Source organism: Tachysurus vachellii, chromosome 11 (assembly GCF_030014155.1).
Source record: "Tachysurus vachellii isolate PV-2020 chromosome 11, HZAU_Pvac_v1, whole genome shotgun sequence".
NCBI classification, from domain to species: Eukaryota; Metazoa; Chordata; class Actinopteri; order Siluriformes; family Bagridae; genus Tachysurus; species Tachysurus vachellii.
In genome coordinates this window covers 25,302,622-25,316,824 of record NC_083470.1, presented here as the reverse complement: position 1 = coordinate 25,316,824, position 14,203 = coordinate 25,302,622, and the positions used below count along the sequence as shown (strand labels likewise).

The 14,203-nt window shown below is 40.9% G+C and overlaps 1 protein-coding gene across 2 annotated transcripts in view; it reads left to right on the top strand.

The window, feature by feature from the left end:
* Nucleotides 1-847: 847 nt before the first annotated feature.
* The window catches only part of adgrd2 (adhesion G protein-coupled receptor D2), a 20,215-nt gene continuing 6,859 nt past the window's right edge, over nt 848-14,203 (top strand). For both annotated transcript variants that reach the window (XM_060881677.1, XM_060881676.1), the window contains exons 1-18: nt 848-966; nt 1,814-1,913; nt 2,270-2,521; nt 3,335-3,970; nt 4,153-4,281; nt 4,386-4,471; nt 5,862-6,140; nt 6,226-6,337; nt 6,450-6,584; nt 7,993-8,101; nt 8,436-8,541; nt 8,625-8,680; nt 8,780-8,906; nt 9,849-9,952; nt 11,826-11,928; nt 12,872-13,025; nt 13,209-13,342; nt 13,442-13,557. In XM_060881677.1, the coding sequence (XP_060737660.1) occupies nt 931-966; nt 1,814-1,913; nt 2,270-2,521; nt 3,335-3,970; nt 4,153-4,281; nt 4,386-4,471; nt 5,862-6,140; nt 6,226-6,337; nt 6,450-6,584; nt 7,993-8,101; nt 8,436-8,541; nt 8,625-8,680; nt 8,780-8,906; nt 9,849-9,952; nt 11,826-11,928; nt 12,872-13,025; nt 13,209-13,342; nt 13,442-13,557 (2,774 nt within the window). In that variant the 5' untranslated portion in view covers nt 848-930. The remainder of the gene's footprint in view (nt 967-1,813; nt 1,914-2,269; nt 2,522-3,334; nt 3,971-4,152; nt 4,282-4,385; nt 4,472-5,861; nt 6,141-6,225; nt 6,338-6,449; nt 6,585-7,992; nt 8,102-8,435; nt 8,542-8,624; nt 8,681-8,779; nt 8,907-9,848; nt 9,953-11,825; nt 11,929-12,871; nt 13,026-13,208; nt 13,343-13,441; nt 13,558-14,203) is intronic.

Below are 14,203 nucleotides of genomic sequence, written 5' to 3'. Positions count from 1 at the left end.
GAAGTCTATGAGCCGAGTTTCTCTCTGCTTGCACAACACTGCTTTAATAAATGAGGCCCATTAGCATGACAAAGCCCTGTACTGAACGGAGGGCCGTGCCAGGAAGGGGGCTCTTAACACACCTTTTTTTCCAAAACACACACACAGAAACACAGAGAAACACACACACACACACACGTATACACAGAATGCTGGACAGTGAGGAAGGAGGCAGGACAGGATGAAGACGTGACCCTGAAAAGGAGAGCTGGCATTTAAAATTGGGTATACACACTAATTTATTTACACACACACATACACACACACACACACACACAAATAAAGTATGGATTGGAGTCTTGGTTACACTCGTCTATGTGAGAAGTACATTGCCATGAGGACACTTGTACACATATAGATCTGTGTGTGAGCCCAATCTCAGTTCTTTTACACACGCACACACACACACACACACACACACACACACACACGCACACGCACACACACACAAACAAACACAGCAAGACAGATGTGTGACAAGCCAGACAAAGAAGCATCTCACTACAAGGGACAGAAGACACACGGAAGATACAGCCGTCGTCCATCCACCTGTAAGTCCTCTTCCTTTTATTTTCTCTACAAATCCATCGCTTTGTCCTCCTCACGTGCCACTTTGTATTGGTGACGTTTGGAGAATGCAGAAGTTTAATTATACTTCTGGTAAAAGCAGAACACTGTGTGAAAAATAGAGGAACTCAGATGGATGTTAATGACTATTGAGACAGTTCGCATGCATTTCATTTTAAAGTCCAAAAGACCATCAGGATTTTTGATGCGGTCAGTTTATACAAGACTAGTTTACTGGATGCCTACGATTTATTTATTTTTATTTATTTATTTATTTTTACGATCTCGTTCCTCTTCTCTGTCCTGCTTTCTGCAGATGGGAAGATGTCTCCTGTCCTGTTGATGGTGATTCTGTCCATGGTAATCCTACACATCATGATACTGATAATGAACGTTGAAATTTTAACCTTATTTTTATTAACGGTTTGTTTTAGTAGACAAAAAAATAATAACTATGTACATTATTTGCCTTAAGGAACTCTTTAACTAGGCTAATATTAAGTTTTGTGTTAAATGGTTAAACCTACTACTTTATAATACTTTTTGTGTTGTTATCACAGTTTAAAAAAATTCTCATTTGACGCAGCCTTAAGGAACCCTGTGCTAAGGTGTAGTTTACTGACTACCTATGAAACCTAGAAGCTAATACAAGTATTTAAATGTGAACTTAATGTATTCGAATTACATATCCACGGCGTTTACGTTTTATTTCGCGAACTTGCTAGCAGTAAGATCGGCCTTTTAAAAGTAAATAGTTCAAAATGGCATTTAAAATTTACAACCAACAAAAGAACAAATTCAAATCTTGGTAATCAAAATCACAAAAAAAAAAAAAAGAAAACAGATTTTATGTCAATCATTTTAATTAGGACACAAACAAGGGTTTCGAATCACCGCTATTTTGTGTAGGATAGATATTTTATTTATTACAGGGTTCTGATATTTTATTTTTGAATGTCAAAACGATTTTTAATTATATGTTTTTAAAGACGAATCCTAAAACAAAGAATAAACGTTTGTGAAAAATGTGATGAGTATAAATCAAATATACAAAACATTTGTCATTTTCTTTGTTTTATTGCTTCTTTGTTTCATTTCTTTTGTCTGTGTGTGTGCTTGTGTGTGTTTGTGTGTGCGTGTGTGTGTGTGTGTGTGTGTGTGTGTGTGTGTGTGTGTGTGTGTGTGTGTGTGTGTGTGTTCGTGCTAGCTTTCTGAAAGTTTGGCTTCAAAGACAGTAGACACTTCCAGCACTGAAAATATATCAACAGAGTCGTTCCAAGAAGAAATGTCAGAGAGGTGTATTGTGGGTGAGTTTTCTACCAGAATTTATTAAACTTGAGGCATTTAATTGAATGTCACACAATAGAATCTAGTCAGAAAGAACAAGGCGCTAGCCTGAAGCCGTCATGGTACAAAGCTTGACATTGGGGTGGAACCCAGAACGGTGGATACATTTGCTTTGGTGTGCAGTCCCAGGGCAATGAAATATAAGGTATGTAATTGGTCCGTAATTAGCTGACTATAGGGCATTGTGGGATACATTTCCACGTTAACCTTTCCGTAACTGTTTTCATCACAAATGATTTGGAATATCTGGTTGCATCATTCTCTTGTGTGTGAAAAATGGTTTCAATAAATCCAACATATCTTTCTCCTGTGGTAGATTCTGTGACCCTTGGCAACCAACCACTTCTGACCTCAGAGACGGTGTTCCAGCTGGTGAATGCATCCTGCAGCTTCATCCAGGCTTTCCAATACTGCCAGAGTCACTTCAGTTCCCTCACCTTCCGAGATCAACGTGAGGATGAAGAGGGAATGAGGCAGGTTCTGGCTCAGACCAAGCTGCAGCATCCGGTCTGGGTCAGAGACAGTAAGAACCTCAGCCCCACATCCGTGCAGAGCCTTTACAAAAATAGTAAGTCTCATGAGGTGGTACAGCTTTCAAAAGGGATAGGGTGGATGCTATTAGCTGGGTAGTTGGTAACTTCATCATTAGGGCTAAAGTGGAGTACAGCAGGATTTGTTCAAGTTTGTAAAAGTGCTTCTATAGCACAGCTGCTAGGGAAGTCTGTTTTATTATTTTTGTTGCTTTTAAATACTTCATTATCAGTGACTGATTGAGGGTGGGGGGGGCACGGTGGCTTAGTGGTTAGCACGTTTGCCTCACACCTCCAGGGTCGGGGTTCAATTCCTGTGGAGTTTGCATGTTCTCCCCATGCCTCGGGGGTTTCCTCCGGGTACTCCGGTTTCCTCCCCCGGTCCAAAGACATGCATGGTAGTTTGATTGGCATCTCTGGAAAATTGTCCGTAGTGTGTGATTGCGTGAGTGAATGAGAGTGTGTGTGTGTGTGTGCCCTGCGATGGGTTGGCACTCCATCCAGGGTGTATCCTGCCTTGATGCCCGATGACGCCTGAGATAGGCACAGGCTCCCCGTGACCCGAGGTAGTTCGGATAAGCGGTAGAAAATGAGTGAGAGTGAGTGAGTGAGTGAGTGATTGAGAGTGACCACCGAGCGCTGGCTAAGCGCTGTTATTTTCACTCAACTAGCATTGCCTGCAGATATTTTTGTCTTTCCTATGTAGCAAGTGTTTATTCTTAGTGATAAATTTGCAGATGTTTTATAAGCTTCTACTTCTACTGTAGAGACTGTCGGATATGTTCACAGAGCACACTCTGTATGCGATCTGTTGAATAGCAAAGTTTTCCCCGTTTGTATTTCTGTGGCAGATGTTGTCCTCACAGGATTGTCCTTCTCTGATAACTCTAAAGATGGGTATGCTCGAGTGGAGGCTTCGTTCCCACCACTGTCTGAGGTGAGCGTGTGCATACGTGCCCAGTTCGCCCAGTATCATGAAGAGGTGTCCACCTTGTTCTCATATGCTGCACCCACCTTGACAAACGAATTCCAGCTTCGCGGATGCTTAGACAAGTCTAAGCGTCACGTCTTACTGGCCCTCATCATCCACGGAAAGCATCACTCTTACAAAGCTTGGTTTCCCAACAATGGTGGCTGGCACCAGATTTGCGTTACTTGGCGGAAAAGTGATGGACTTTGGAATATTTACGTAGACTCCGAAAAACGCGACTCGGGTTCGGACAAAGCCTTGTCCCGGGATATCTATGGAAATGGGATATTAATTCTGGGACAGGACCAGGATTCTTTTGGGGGGAATTTTACTGAGCCATTTTTGGGGAACATGACGGATCTAAACATTTGGGATTCATGGCTGCTGGAGAGAGAGATTCCGATGCTTTTCACCTGTTCACCTGCATCAACTGTGAAGCCATTTTTCAGCTGGCAAGAGCGGAATCTGACTCTCCACACTGTTGTAAAGGAGATATCAGGGATGGTGAATTGCCCTGGTGAGTATATATACCTCAATCTCAATTCTGTTACTCTGGTACAAGTGCAAGCATTCAGGTTGGAAGCATGGCTCGTGTGCCAATATGTTACAAAAGATGTAATATAACCCACATGGAAACTAGGTTATTTGCTAAGAATGTTGAGGAATAAGGAGATAACAGATCTTTAAACATGTTTTCAGGTTTTCTGCAGCAGAAACAGAAAGAGCAGGATTCCTGCCGAGTTCTGAATGACTTTAATAATGGTGAACCAAAATACAGCACGACACCTTGCTCAAACGCTCATCCTTTCATCTGCAAAATCAGGAAAGGTTTGTATTCTGTCTGTTTGTGGATATGGTTGGGGCCAATCAAATGATAAGTAATAAGGATCAAATTATCAGCATGTACATCTAAATGTCTGTATGTCTTTCAGACCGCTATCTGAAGAAGAAAGAGCTGGAGGAGTCGTTGATCTCACAGCCGAGTCCCCTCATGCAAAACCTCATGAGCAATGGCATGGTAAGCATTCCACTTCAAAGATAGATGGATAAGTAGGTAAGTAGGTAGGCAGGGATGTAGGCATGCAGGCAGGCAGGCAGGCAGATCTCTGAAATTTGAGATTGCAAGTTGTAGTACCTTCTTCTAGAACACTGCCCTATTGCTGCCACTATATACAAATAAAGCAAACTACTTAAGTAAAGGCTTTGCTCCCTAGGTGAATATTGTGTGGTGAACTGTGATGGACTGGTATCTTATCCAGACTTTATTCCCTCCTCCACTTCTCGCCCAATGTTCCCAGGATAAGGTCTAGATCTACCTTGATTCTGACCAGCATAAAGCACTTACTGCAAATGTCTGATACCCATAACAAACATGAAGTCTATGGTATCCCTGCACTATGTAGTTGTTAAGTCTGTTACACATTTTATTGTCCACCATTTTAATCATGGCTGATACTTGGTTACAGCTTGCTTTAGGTGGAAAGATGCTCTATAATAATTTAAAGATGCCATATTGCTTGCATTTATGGGAAAATGAAACCCATAAGAAAAAATATATAGATAGATTCATTCATTCATTCATTCATTCACCCTGGACGGAGTGCCAACCCATTGCAGGGCACACACACACTCAGGACAATTTTCCAGAGATGCCAACCAACTCTGTCTTTGGACCTGGGGAGGAAACCAGAGTACCCGGCGGAAACCCTGGACGCACGGGGAGTACATGCAAACTCCACACACACGAGGCGGAGGCGGGAATAGAACCCCAACCCTGGAGGTGTGAGGCGAACGTGCTAACCACTAAGCCACCGTGCCCCCATATAGACAGATTCATTTCAGAAATGTAGTGACCATTTTCCTTTCTTTGGGAAGGAATTATTGGATTTTGCTCCCTAAAAAAAATCTATAATTCACAATAAAAAGAGGCACATTTGGAAATGACCCACTAGACAGAGTTTGTTCATTAATCTTCAGCACTCACTTTATCCTGGTGAGGGTGGTGGTGGAGCCGAAGCCTATTGTGGAAATGCTGGTTATGAGGTGGGAAAATACCTCAAAGGCACCATGCACACACATATTCATACACTCAGTCACACATGGGGCAATCTACCTATTGATATGTGCTGGATGGTGTGGGTAAAAACCGATGATCCTGGACGTACATGAGAAAACCATGACAAACTCTATACAGAGAGTAAAATGATCTCAGGACCAGACCAGAAACCCAGGGACTGTTACATGCTGCACGACTGTGTCCTAAAGGTTGATGTCAATCTAATTTTGATGTTAAAGTTGATGCCAATCCAAACAGTTACATCCAAAAGTGAGGAGAATTTGCAAGTTCTTCTGCTTCACAACATGATGTTAGTTCCGAGTGTCAGTGTGCGCATTTTTTTGTGTTTCAGACAACTGAAGATATCCTTGGTATGCCTGATGCAGACGACAGCTGGCCTGGAATCTCTAATCTGCTTAATGTTTCCAAGAGTTACTTGCAGGAGTCCCAGGACGAGCTGGAGAGCAGGGATGTTCCACCTCTGCTTGGGATGCTGTCTCGTGTTGCTGAGCTACCAATCACAGGAGACCAGAGCCACTCGATGGCACACGCAATCAGCCACAGCTTCATCAGTCTAGCGGATACGCTCACGAGTGAGGAGATCAAGGACAAATGGGAGACCATCAGAGAGGTATCACCAAGGAAGTTCATAGATACAATGATTGGTTGGAAACTTTCGACCTGAAAAAGTGCTAAATACATGTCTTTGTGTTTAGGTTGTTAGTGGTCCAATGGTTGTGGTGCAGACTATCGACCGCATGGCATCTAATCTCAGCCCGCTGCTCCTGGGGGGCACAGACCACGTTCAAATAAACAGCAGCAATATCAGTAGGTTTTTCACCCTTCTCCTTCACTTAATACAACCAAGCATTTTATTGTATATTATAATATCAGAGTCTATGACCATCAGGGGATATATGTGTAATCTTGTCCAATTCAGGACTGCAGGTCAAACAGAAGAATGTGTCTGAAAGTTCTCATGGATCAGAGTTCTGCAGTTCTGGAACAACTGGTCAACTAGGTCTGGACTGTATCTCTGTTCCACCTCAAAGCATGAAAGAGCTCCACAGTGAGGGTATGTAAACCTTCCTACACCTCCTTCTGAACTGTCTTTAGTGATGTGGGTCAGTTTATAGCAGATGTTATTGTAGACATAAAGACAAATTGGTGACAGAATAGGCAATACTTATAAGGTGGATTCAAATCCACCTGGAAAGTTTGTGTTTACAAGTTAGGAACTCATAATAACGACTGATAAACTTTCAACAATTAAACAATCAACTATAGATGTGAAAGTGACGTGACATACAGCTAAGTACGGTGACCCATACTCAGAATTTGTTCTCTGCATTTAACCCATCCAAAGTGCAGACACACACTGTGAACACAAAACCGGAGCAGTGGGCATCCATTTATGCTGCGGCACCCGGGGAGCAGTTGGGGGGGTTCGGTGCCTTGTTCAAGGGCACCTCAGTCATGGCCGGCCCGAGACTCAAACCCACAACCTTAGGATTACGAGTCAGACTCTCTAACCATTAGGCCACGACTTGCCCCAATGTTGGTGCAGGCGTTAATTCTGTCATGGTGTCTGTCTTGTTTTCTGACAACGCCCTCAACTCGGAAGCTTGGACCACAAAGAAAATCCTGAGTTTCCCCACTCGGAATTACGACTTTGTGGTTTGTGGGTCCTGTGTGTTGAACTTGTAAACACGATCTTTCTGACATGACGTGATCTCCCAGTATGAGGATGGTTCTCTTCATCTCCTAGTATGAGGAGGGTTTTCTGCCCTCTTTTCTCAATACTGCTTAGTAAATAACACCACTACTCAACCAAGAAGTTAATCCTAGTCTAATATACTTAGCTGGTTAAGGTAGATAATGTTTGAACTTTCCTAATCATCGTAATCACATACAATCTTAGAACAAATCTTATCAATTTTAAAGCGATGAAAAAGAACCATAATCATGAAGCATTTTGCTGCAGTACTTAAATTTGTTGCTGAAAAAATGTGGCATGGGGGGCACGGTGGCTTAGTGGTTAGCATGTTCGCCTCACGCCTCCAGGGTTGGGGGTTTGATTCCCGCCTCCGCCTTGTGTGTGTGGAGTTTGCATGTTCTCCCTGTGCCTCGGGGGTTTCCTCCGGGTACTCCGGTTTCCTCCCCCGGTCCAAAGACATGCATGGTAGGTTGATTGGCATCTCTGGAAAATTGTCCGGAGTGCGTGAGTGAATGAGAGTGTGTGTGTGTGCCCTGTGATGGGTTGGCACTCTATGGTGTATCCTGCCTTGATGCCCGATGACGCCTGAGATAGGCACAGGCTCCCCGTGACCCAAGATAGTTCGGACAAGCGGTAGAAAATGAATGAATGAATGAATGAATGAAAATGTGGCATGTTTGTTAGATGTGCTTCATAGATTTATATTTGAATAAATCTAAACATGTGCTATTCAGCCAAACGTGTTTGTTTTTTTGGCTGTGTTCAGGCTTCGGGAAAGTGACTCTGTTAAATGCGTGGTACGGCTCCTTGAGGCCGCTGTTGAACACAGAGGACAACATCACGCTCATCCCTGTTAGCACTGATGCCTCTTTCAAGTAAGTCTCATTCAGCTCACTTTACACCACTGTATGGCTCTGATAATTCTGCATTGTGATTGGCCTGAATGTTTTATTTACCAACAATTAAAATGAAAGAACTTGCTCAGATTCTCCAGCTAATCTAAGACTTATTAAAAACAAATAAACGTAAAAGGTATGTGATCGTTGACATGGTGAAGATTTGTGTTAGAAGACATTTTGAATTGTAAATGTCCGTCAACATAAAATGTTACCATAAAATGATGTGTTCTAAGTGGCATAAAATACTTTAATTATTAACATTAATAAACGCTAATTAGACTAAGTTGTGATGTTTTTGTTTGTGTGTCAGGTATAAGGACACGGTCCTGGGCTCATCGATTATTTCTAGCAGAGTGATGGCTGATGGGAAGTTCATCAGTCTGGGTGTGCAGTATACACTCCGCCATCACATTCAGGTAACTGTAATAGCTGAAACTGAGGTTTTATTTAAAAATTAGCAGCATCATGGCTTAATAAAATCTCACTCAAATTTCTTTAGAGCACTTCAGGGATTGTTCATAAGCCCATCTGCGCCTTTTGGAATTTCGAGCTCCTGTGAGTGTGTTTTTGGGGTATTAATGATTCTGTTGATATCAATCTATTGATGATTTCTGTCAGTTTTCATACATGCTTTTTTTAATCATGACTCCTCAGGGCAGAGGATAAAGGAGGATGGTCAACTGATGGCTGTGAGGTCATTTCCTCACAAGAGAATGCAACTTCCTGTTACTGTAACCACACCACCAACTTTGCCTTGCTCATGCAGATTTATGAAGTTCAGGTAGACGAAACATTTGCACTTATCACATACCTACATTTACATTTACATTTACAGTATTTGGCAGACGCCCTTATCCAGAGCTACGTACAGAAGTGCTTAGGTCTCTATTATTGGATACATTAAGTCTGGTTCACTAGGTTACATACTTAAGATACCATGAGTTTAAAACATTGTTCAAAGTTTATTTATTTATTTATTTATTTATTTATCTATTTATTTTTAACGCGACAAACAGGGAAAGAAGTGCTAGTTGCAGTGTTTCATGAATAAGTAGGTCTTCAACCGCCGTTTGAAAATAGCCAGTGACTCAGCTGTCCGGACCCCTAGGGGAAGTTCGTTCCACCACCTTGGTGCCAGAACAGTAAAGAGTCTTGTACTATACTTGCCTCTTACCCTGAGAGATGGTGGAACCAGTCGAGCAGTATTGGTAGATCGGAGGGATACCTGAGCACTATCCAAGCCACTGTGTAGAATAAATAGTGTGAGTTATGTGTTCATGTGCACTTTAAAGACCTGGATTAAAAAGACAACAACAAAAAAAACCAAAGTGTGGAATAATGCTCACAGCTTTGCTTAAATTGTGGGAAAGGGGCGGGGCTACCAGGCACTGGCGCTAGATGAGAAAGGTGGCGGATGACACAAATGTCTTTTAAACGAGTTCACGACATTGTACTCTGCTAGCGGCAGAATACTTTTTACATTTCTACTTCCTGTTAATAAAAGAAGTTTCATACGTCCCTTGTAACATTTATACACTGGACACTGAGGTACATAGTGCATAGTGTAATTGTGTAGTGTGTAATTATTTGGGACACATCAAGCCAGCCAACCTCATCTTTTCAAACTGCTGCTCCTGCTGTATCAGAGGGCAGTGTAACATACTCAGAGACACTCATGATTGTTGTGTGTGTGTCTGTTTGTGTATGTGTGTCTGATCTACAGCGTACCCTAGAGGAGGAAAGAGGTTTACAGATCTTAAGCTTCGTCGGCTGCGGAGTGTCTCTGTGTGGCCTGATCTTCACCTTCATCCTCTTCATTGCTGTCAGGTGAGAGCAGCGAGATTGTGTGCATTTCATTATACACACATATATTCAACAGACGATTTATTCGGTTGCTTTAATTTACTTTGCAGCTACATTCATTACGCTGTGTGTTGTCATGCAAGAGGTATTGCAAGTAGAGACTACCACTGAGTGAATATTATTTAGTTAGAGACTAAATCTCCTTCTTAATGTGTGTGAATCATCCACTAGACGATTTACAGGCTGCAATAACACTGTTGTAACACACACTCACACACAATGTCAGTGTCACTACGAATAAACCACTTGCTCAGACACAGCAGTGCTCATGTCTTGGTCTCTATCCATCACAGGAAGATTCCAGGGGACCGACATTTAATAAAAAGATGATGAATTTAATCCAAAGAAAGAAATTTATTTTGTAAGCGAGTTTATTAAAAACTAATAATATCCTATTTTAAATACACAGTAAACATTAAAATGTGTTTCTCAAATGATATTTGTAAATGGCATTTTGTCTACTTGTTTTGTGTTTCAGTTTGTGGTCTATGACACACAGCCAGGGGTTTAAAGGCAGGGTCTCCGATTTTTGAGAAATGCTTCAGAAAACTGAGTCGGGCCGAATAATAAAAAAAATCAAAACAAAAATCAAAACTAACGTGTAGCCAATGAGCAGAAAGGGGCGGGGCTTGTCAATATGCGGCGAGAGAGTGTTCAATGCTCATGTGTGACGTTAGCAGAAAGCGGTTTTAACATTGACATGGAGGATAAAAACAAAGAAAGAAAGAGAAGAAAGACTTACGATAAGGTAAGAAGTAGGACGTGTTAATATAGGATCAGCTTTCCAGCGCTGGAGAGAACTGAAGGAGCAGGAAGTTGGTCACATATTCACAGATTGGAGTTTCCTGAGTCAATAACTCCTGAGCTAAACACTGTTACTACACAAATAACACCTCTTTTCTATCGTAGTAATGTAGAGACGCAGCTACAACCGTGTTTTGTGTAGTAACAGTGTTTAGCTCAGGAGTTATTGACTTGGGAAACTCCAATCTGTGAACATGTGACCAACTTTACTTAAGACGCCGAGGTGCTTTTTTCCTTCTCGATAGGTGAGTAACGTTGGTTTTGTTTTGTTACACAGAACTAATATATGTCTTTGTCCTTTACATGATTATACTTGTGTGTCATTTTTGCTTGTTTGTTTATCTACAATCGTATTGTTCTTCCCTTCAGCTATGATAAAGACACATTTCTTTCCATTAGTTGCCTGGGTTACGTATGTATGTGTGGGCGGAGCTATCCATACAGGGGTGGGACCCGTTTGGGTTAGGGGCGTGTTTGTTTTGGTGATTTTATATGTCAACATTGGCTTTCAAACATCGGAGACCCCACCTTTAAGGAGTTATTGTTTCAATTGTATTTAATTGCATTAATAGAAATAACAACTCAATTAATATGAATGACTACTGAATTTATGATTAGTTTAATTCTGTTTGACTGGATGCTTGTCTTAAATGCTGCAAAACAAATGAGTCTACAAATAATGATAACTTTGACCTTAGGCTATTTGTGAGTCATCTCTAAAGAAATAAAAGAAAAGCTCCAATAAATTTGGAAAAATATATTTTATTCCAGAAGATTTGATGAAATAATGAGTAGAATATTTAAACAGCTGGAGTGTGTTTGTGTTATAAATCTGTAGTGTAACATTATTTAGCTTAACAGTCACTAAAACACTGAAACTGCTAGGATTCCTGTAATGAATGCTAAATACTGTGCGTGTGTGTGTATGTGTGTGTGTGTGTGTGTGTGTGTGCGCGTGTGTGTGTGTGTGTGTGTGTGTGTGTGTGTGTGTGTGTGTGTGTGTGTGTATTTCCTGCTTTATGTCTCCCTCTAGTGTCCCAAAATCTGACCGCACAACAGTGCATAAGAATCTGATAGTAGCTTTGGCAGCTGCTCAGTTTCTCCTCATCTTCAGTTACTGGGCTTCTGCTAACCAGGTACATCATAGTATTACACAACTATTAGAACATGACAAACAATGATATATTCTTTATAAAAGAGAAGAAACTACTGTTACTGTTGAACATTTTCCTATACCACTACATCCGCTCGTATCACATCTCGTATTTCCCAATGAGTACAGTTTAATATTTATTAAAGAACCACAGGTTATGCTTTAAATTAAATTTTATCTTTTTATAGTTACATTTATCTTGTCTTGATGAAACCATTTTTTATATATTTGTTTTAAAATATTTAGCCTTAGGGACTTGTTCAAATGTAAAATGTAAAAAACATTACATTTATTATCTCAGAATTCTGACTCATTATCTCAGAATTTTCACATTGTCTCAGAATTCTATCTTATTATCTCAAGCATCTACAAATTGTGTTTTATCTCAAAAATTCTGACTTATTATCTCAATATTTTAACATCGTCTCAGAATTCTAAGAATTTGAATTTCAAGTTTCTTATCTTAAATATATTACCTATCTCAACATTTTATTTTATCTTAACATTTTGACTTATCTCAATGTTCTTCTAGCATTATCTCAGAATTTTAACTTACCTGAAAATCTCAATAACAAATACTTTTAAAAATCTAGTTATACTTATATTAATGTTGTAGAACGTCTGTGTAATAGGTTCCTGTTCTTTGAGCAAATCATAAAGTCTAAAGCTCTGACACAGGAGACTATGTCCATAAAAGTCCTATAGAAATCTCCTGACAGAGAAATTCACATCAACGATGCGCATCACATCGACAGTTGCATGTTTTGTTTCATGTGAAAAGTCCCTGTGAATGAGCTGTTACTATGGAAACAGAACCTGCGATTAGTGGCTTCGCTACTGTCCGAGCTGCTGTTAGAGACTGTTAATCCTCATCATCTTCTGACCGGTCAGAATGGAGACGTGAAGGGTGTGGTGGTGTTTTTTAGGATCTGTGTTTGATGGTGACGGCTCTCCTTCACCTCTTCTTCCTGGCCTCTTTCTGCTGGATGCTGGTTGAAGGGATGCTGCTCTGGAGCAAAGTCGTCTCTGTAAACATCAGCGAGGACAGAAGAATGAGATTCTACTACGCCCTGGGCTGGGGTGTGTGTGTGTGCGTGTGTGTGTGTGTGTGTGTGTGTGTGTGTGTGTGTGTGTGTGTGTGTGTAAAACACATGCTTATTTGCATTCTATATCACTTCCTGTTCTATACTGTTAGAGAGAAGTGAATACTGACAATGTGTGTGTGTGTGTGTGTGTGTGTGTGTGTGTGTGTGCCACCCCCAGGCTTGCCAGTTGTCATTGTCTCTGTAACCTTGACAGTGTCGCTGAAAAAGTATAAGGCGGAGCAGCACTGCTGGCTCAACACAAAGTCTGATATTATTTGGGCTTTTGTGGGGCCTGTACTGTTTGTTCTTACGGTAAGTGTGTGTATGTGTGTGTGTGTGTGGGTCTAAGATATGCGTGTTTTGGTTACTTCAGGTTTTACCATCACATCTCTTCCTGCCTCTAATTTTAAGGTCAACACCGTGGTCTTGTGCCGGGTTGTCATGGTAACCGTCTCTAGCGCGAGGCGCCGGGCCAAAATGTTGGCACCAAGCTCCGCCTCCAAATCAAAGCCCCTGGATCTGACGTGGTGAGACCACGCCCCTTTCTATCTTTCTGTAATTTAATGCACACAGGGATGTGAAGACATTTAAACTGTTGTTCAACTGAAGGAGCTCAAGATAGAGAACTTCACTGGAACAGTTTTAGTCCAGGAACTTAAGATACTGTAGATCAGTTTATTTCATCACAGGAAGATAAATGCAATCCTGAATGTACTTAACTTATAATTTTAATAAACTATTTAAGTTAAACTCAAGGAAAAATGTGTGATCATCAAACCTCGAACCACCATCAAGAGTAGGGTTGGGTATCAAAAGAAATTTTCCGGTTCCGATTCCGGTTCCAGTTCCGCCTTACGATTCCCGGTTCTGATTCCGATTCCATAATAAAATTAATGTGTAAAATAATGCACAATACTGAAACAATTCCATTTGTGTTTATTAATCACTCTTTAAATATTTTTAACAGAGCATTTCAATTCATATCAATTTAAATTGAAATAAATCCAACATCATATTTAACATCCAGCATTACAACTTAGCAAAACAGTTAGCAATTTTTCTGAAGGAACATTAACACGTCTGCTTTCTCTGGGAGAAGATGAGACCTTTCCTGGCTTATCCCAGCTGTGGAGAAAACCATCTCAGAGGGGGGGGATTTGCTTCATTGTTGTA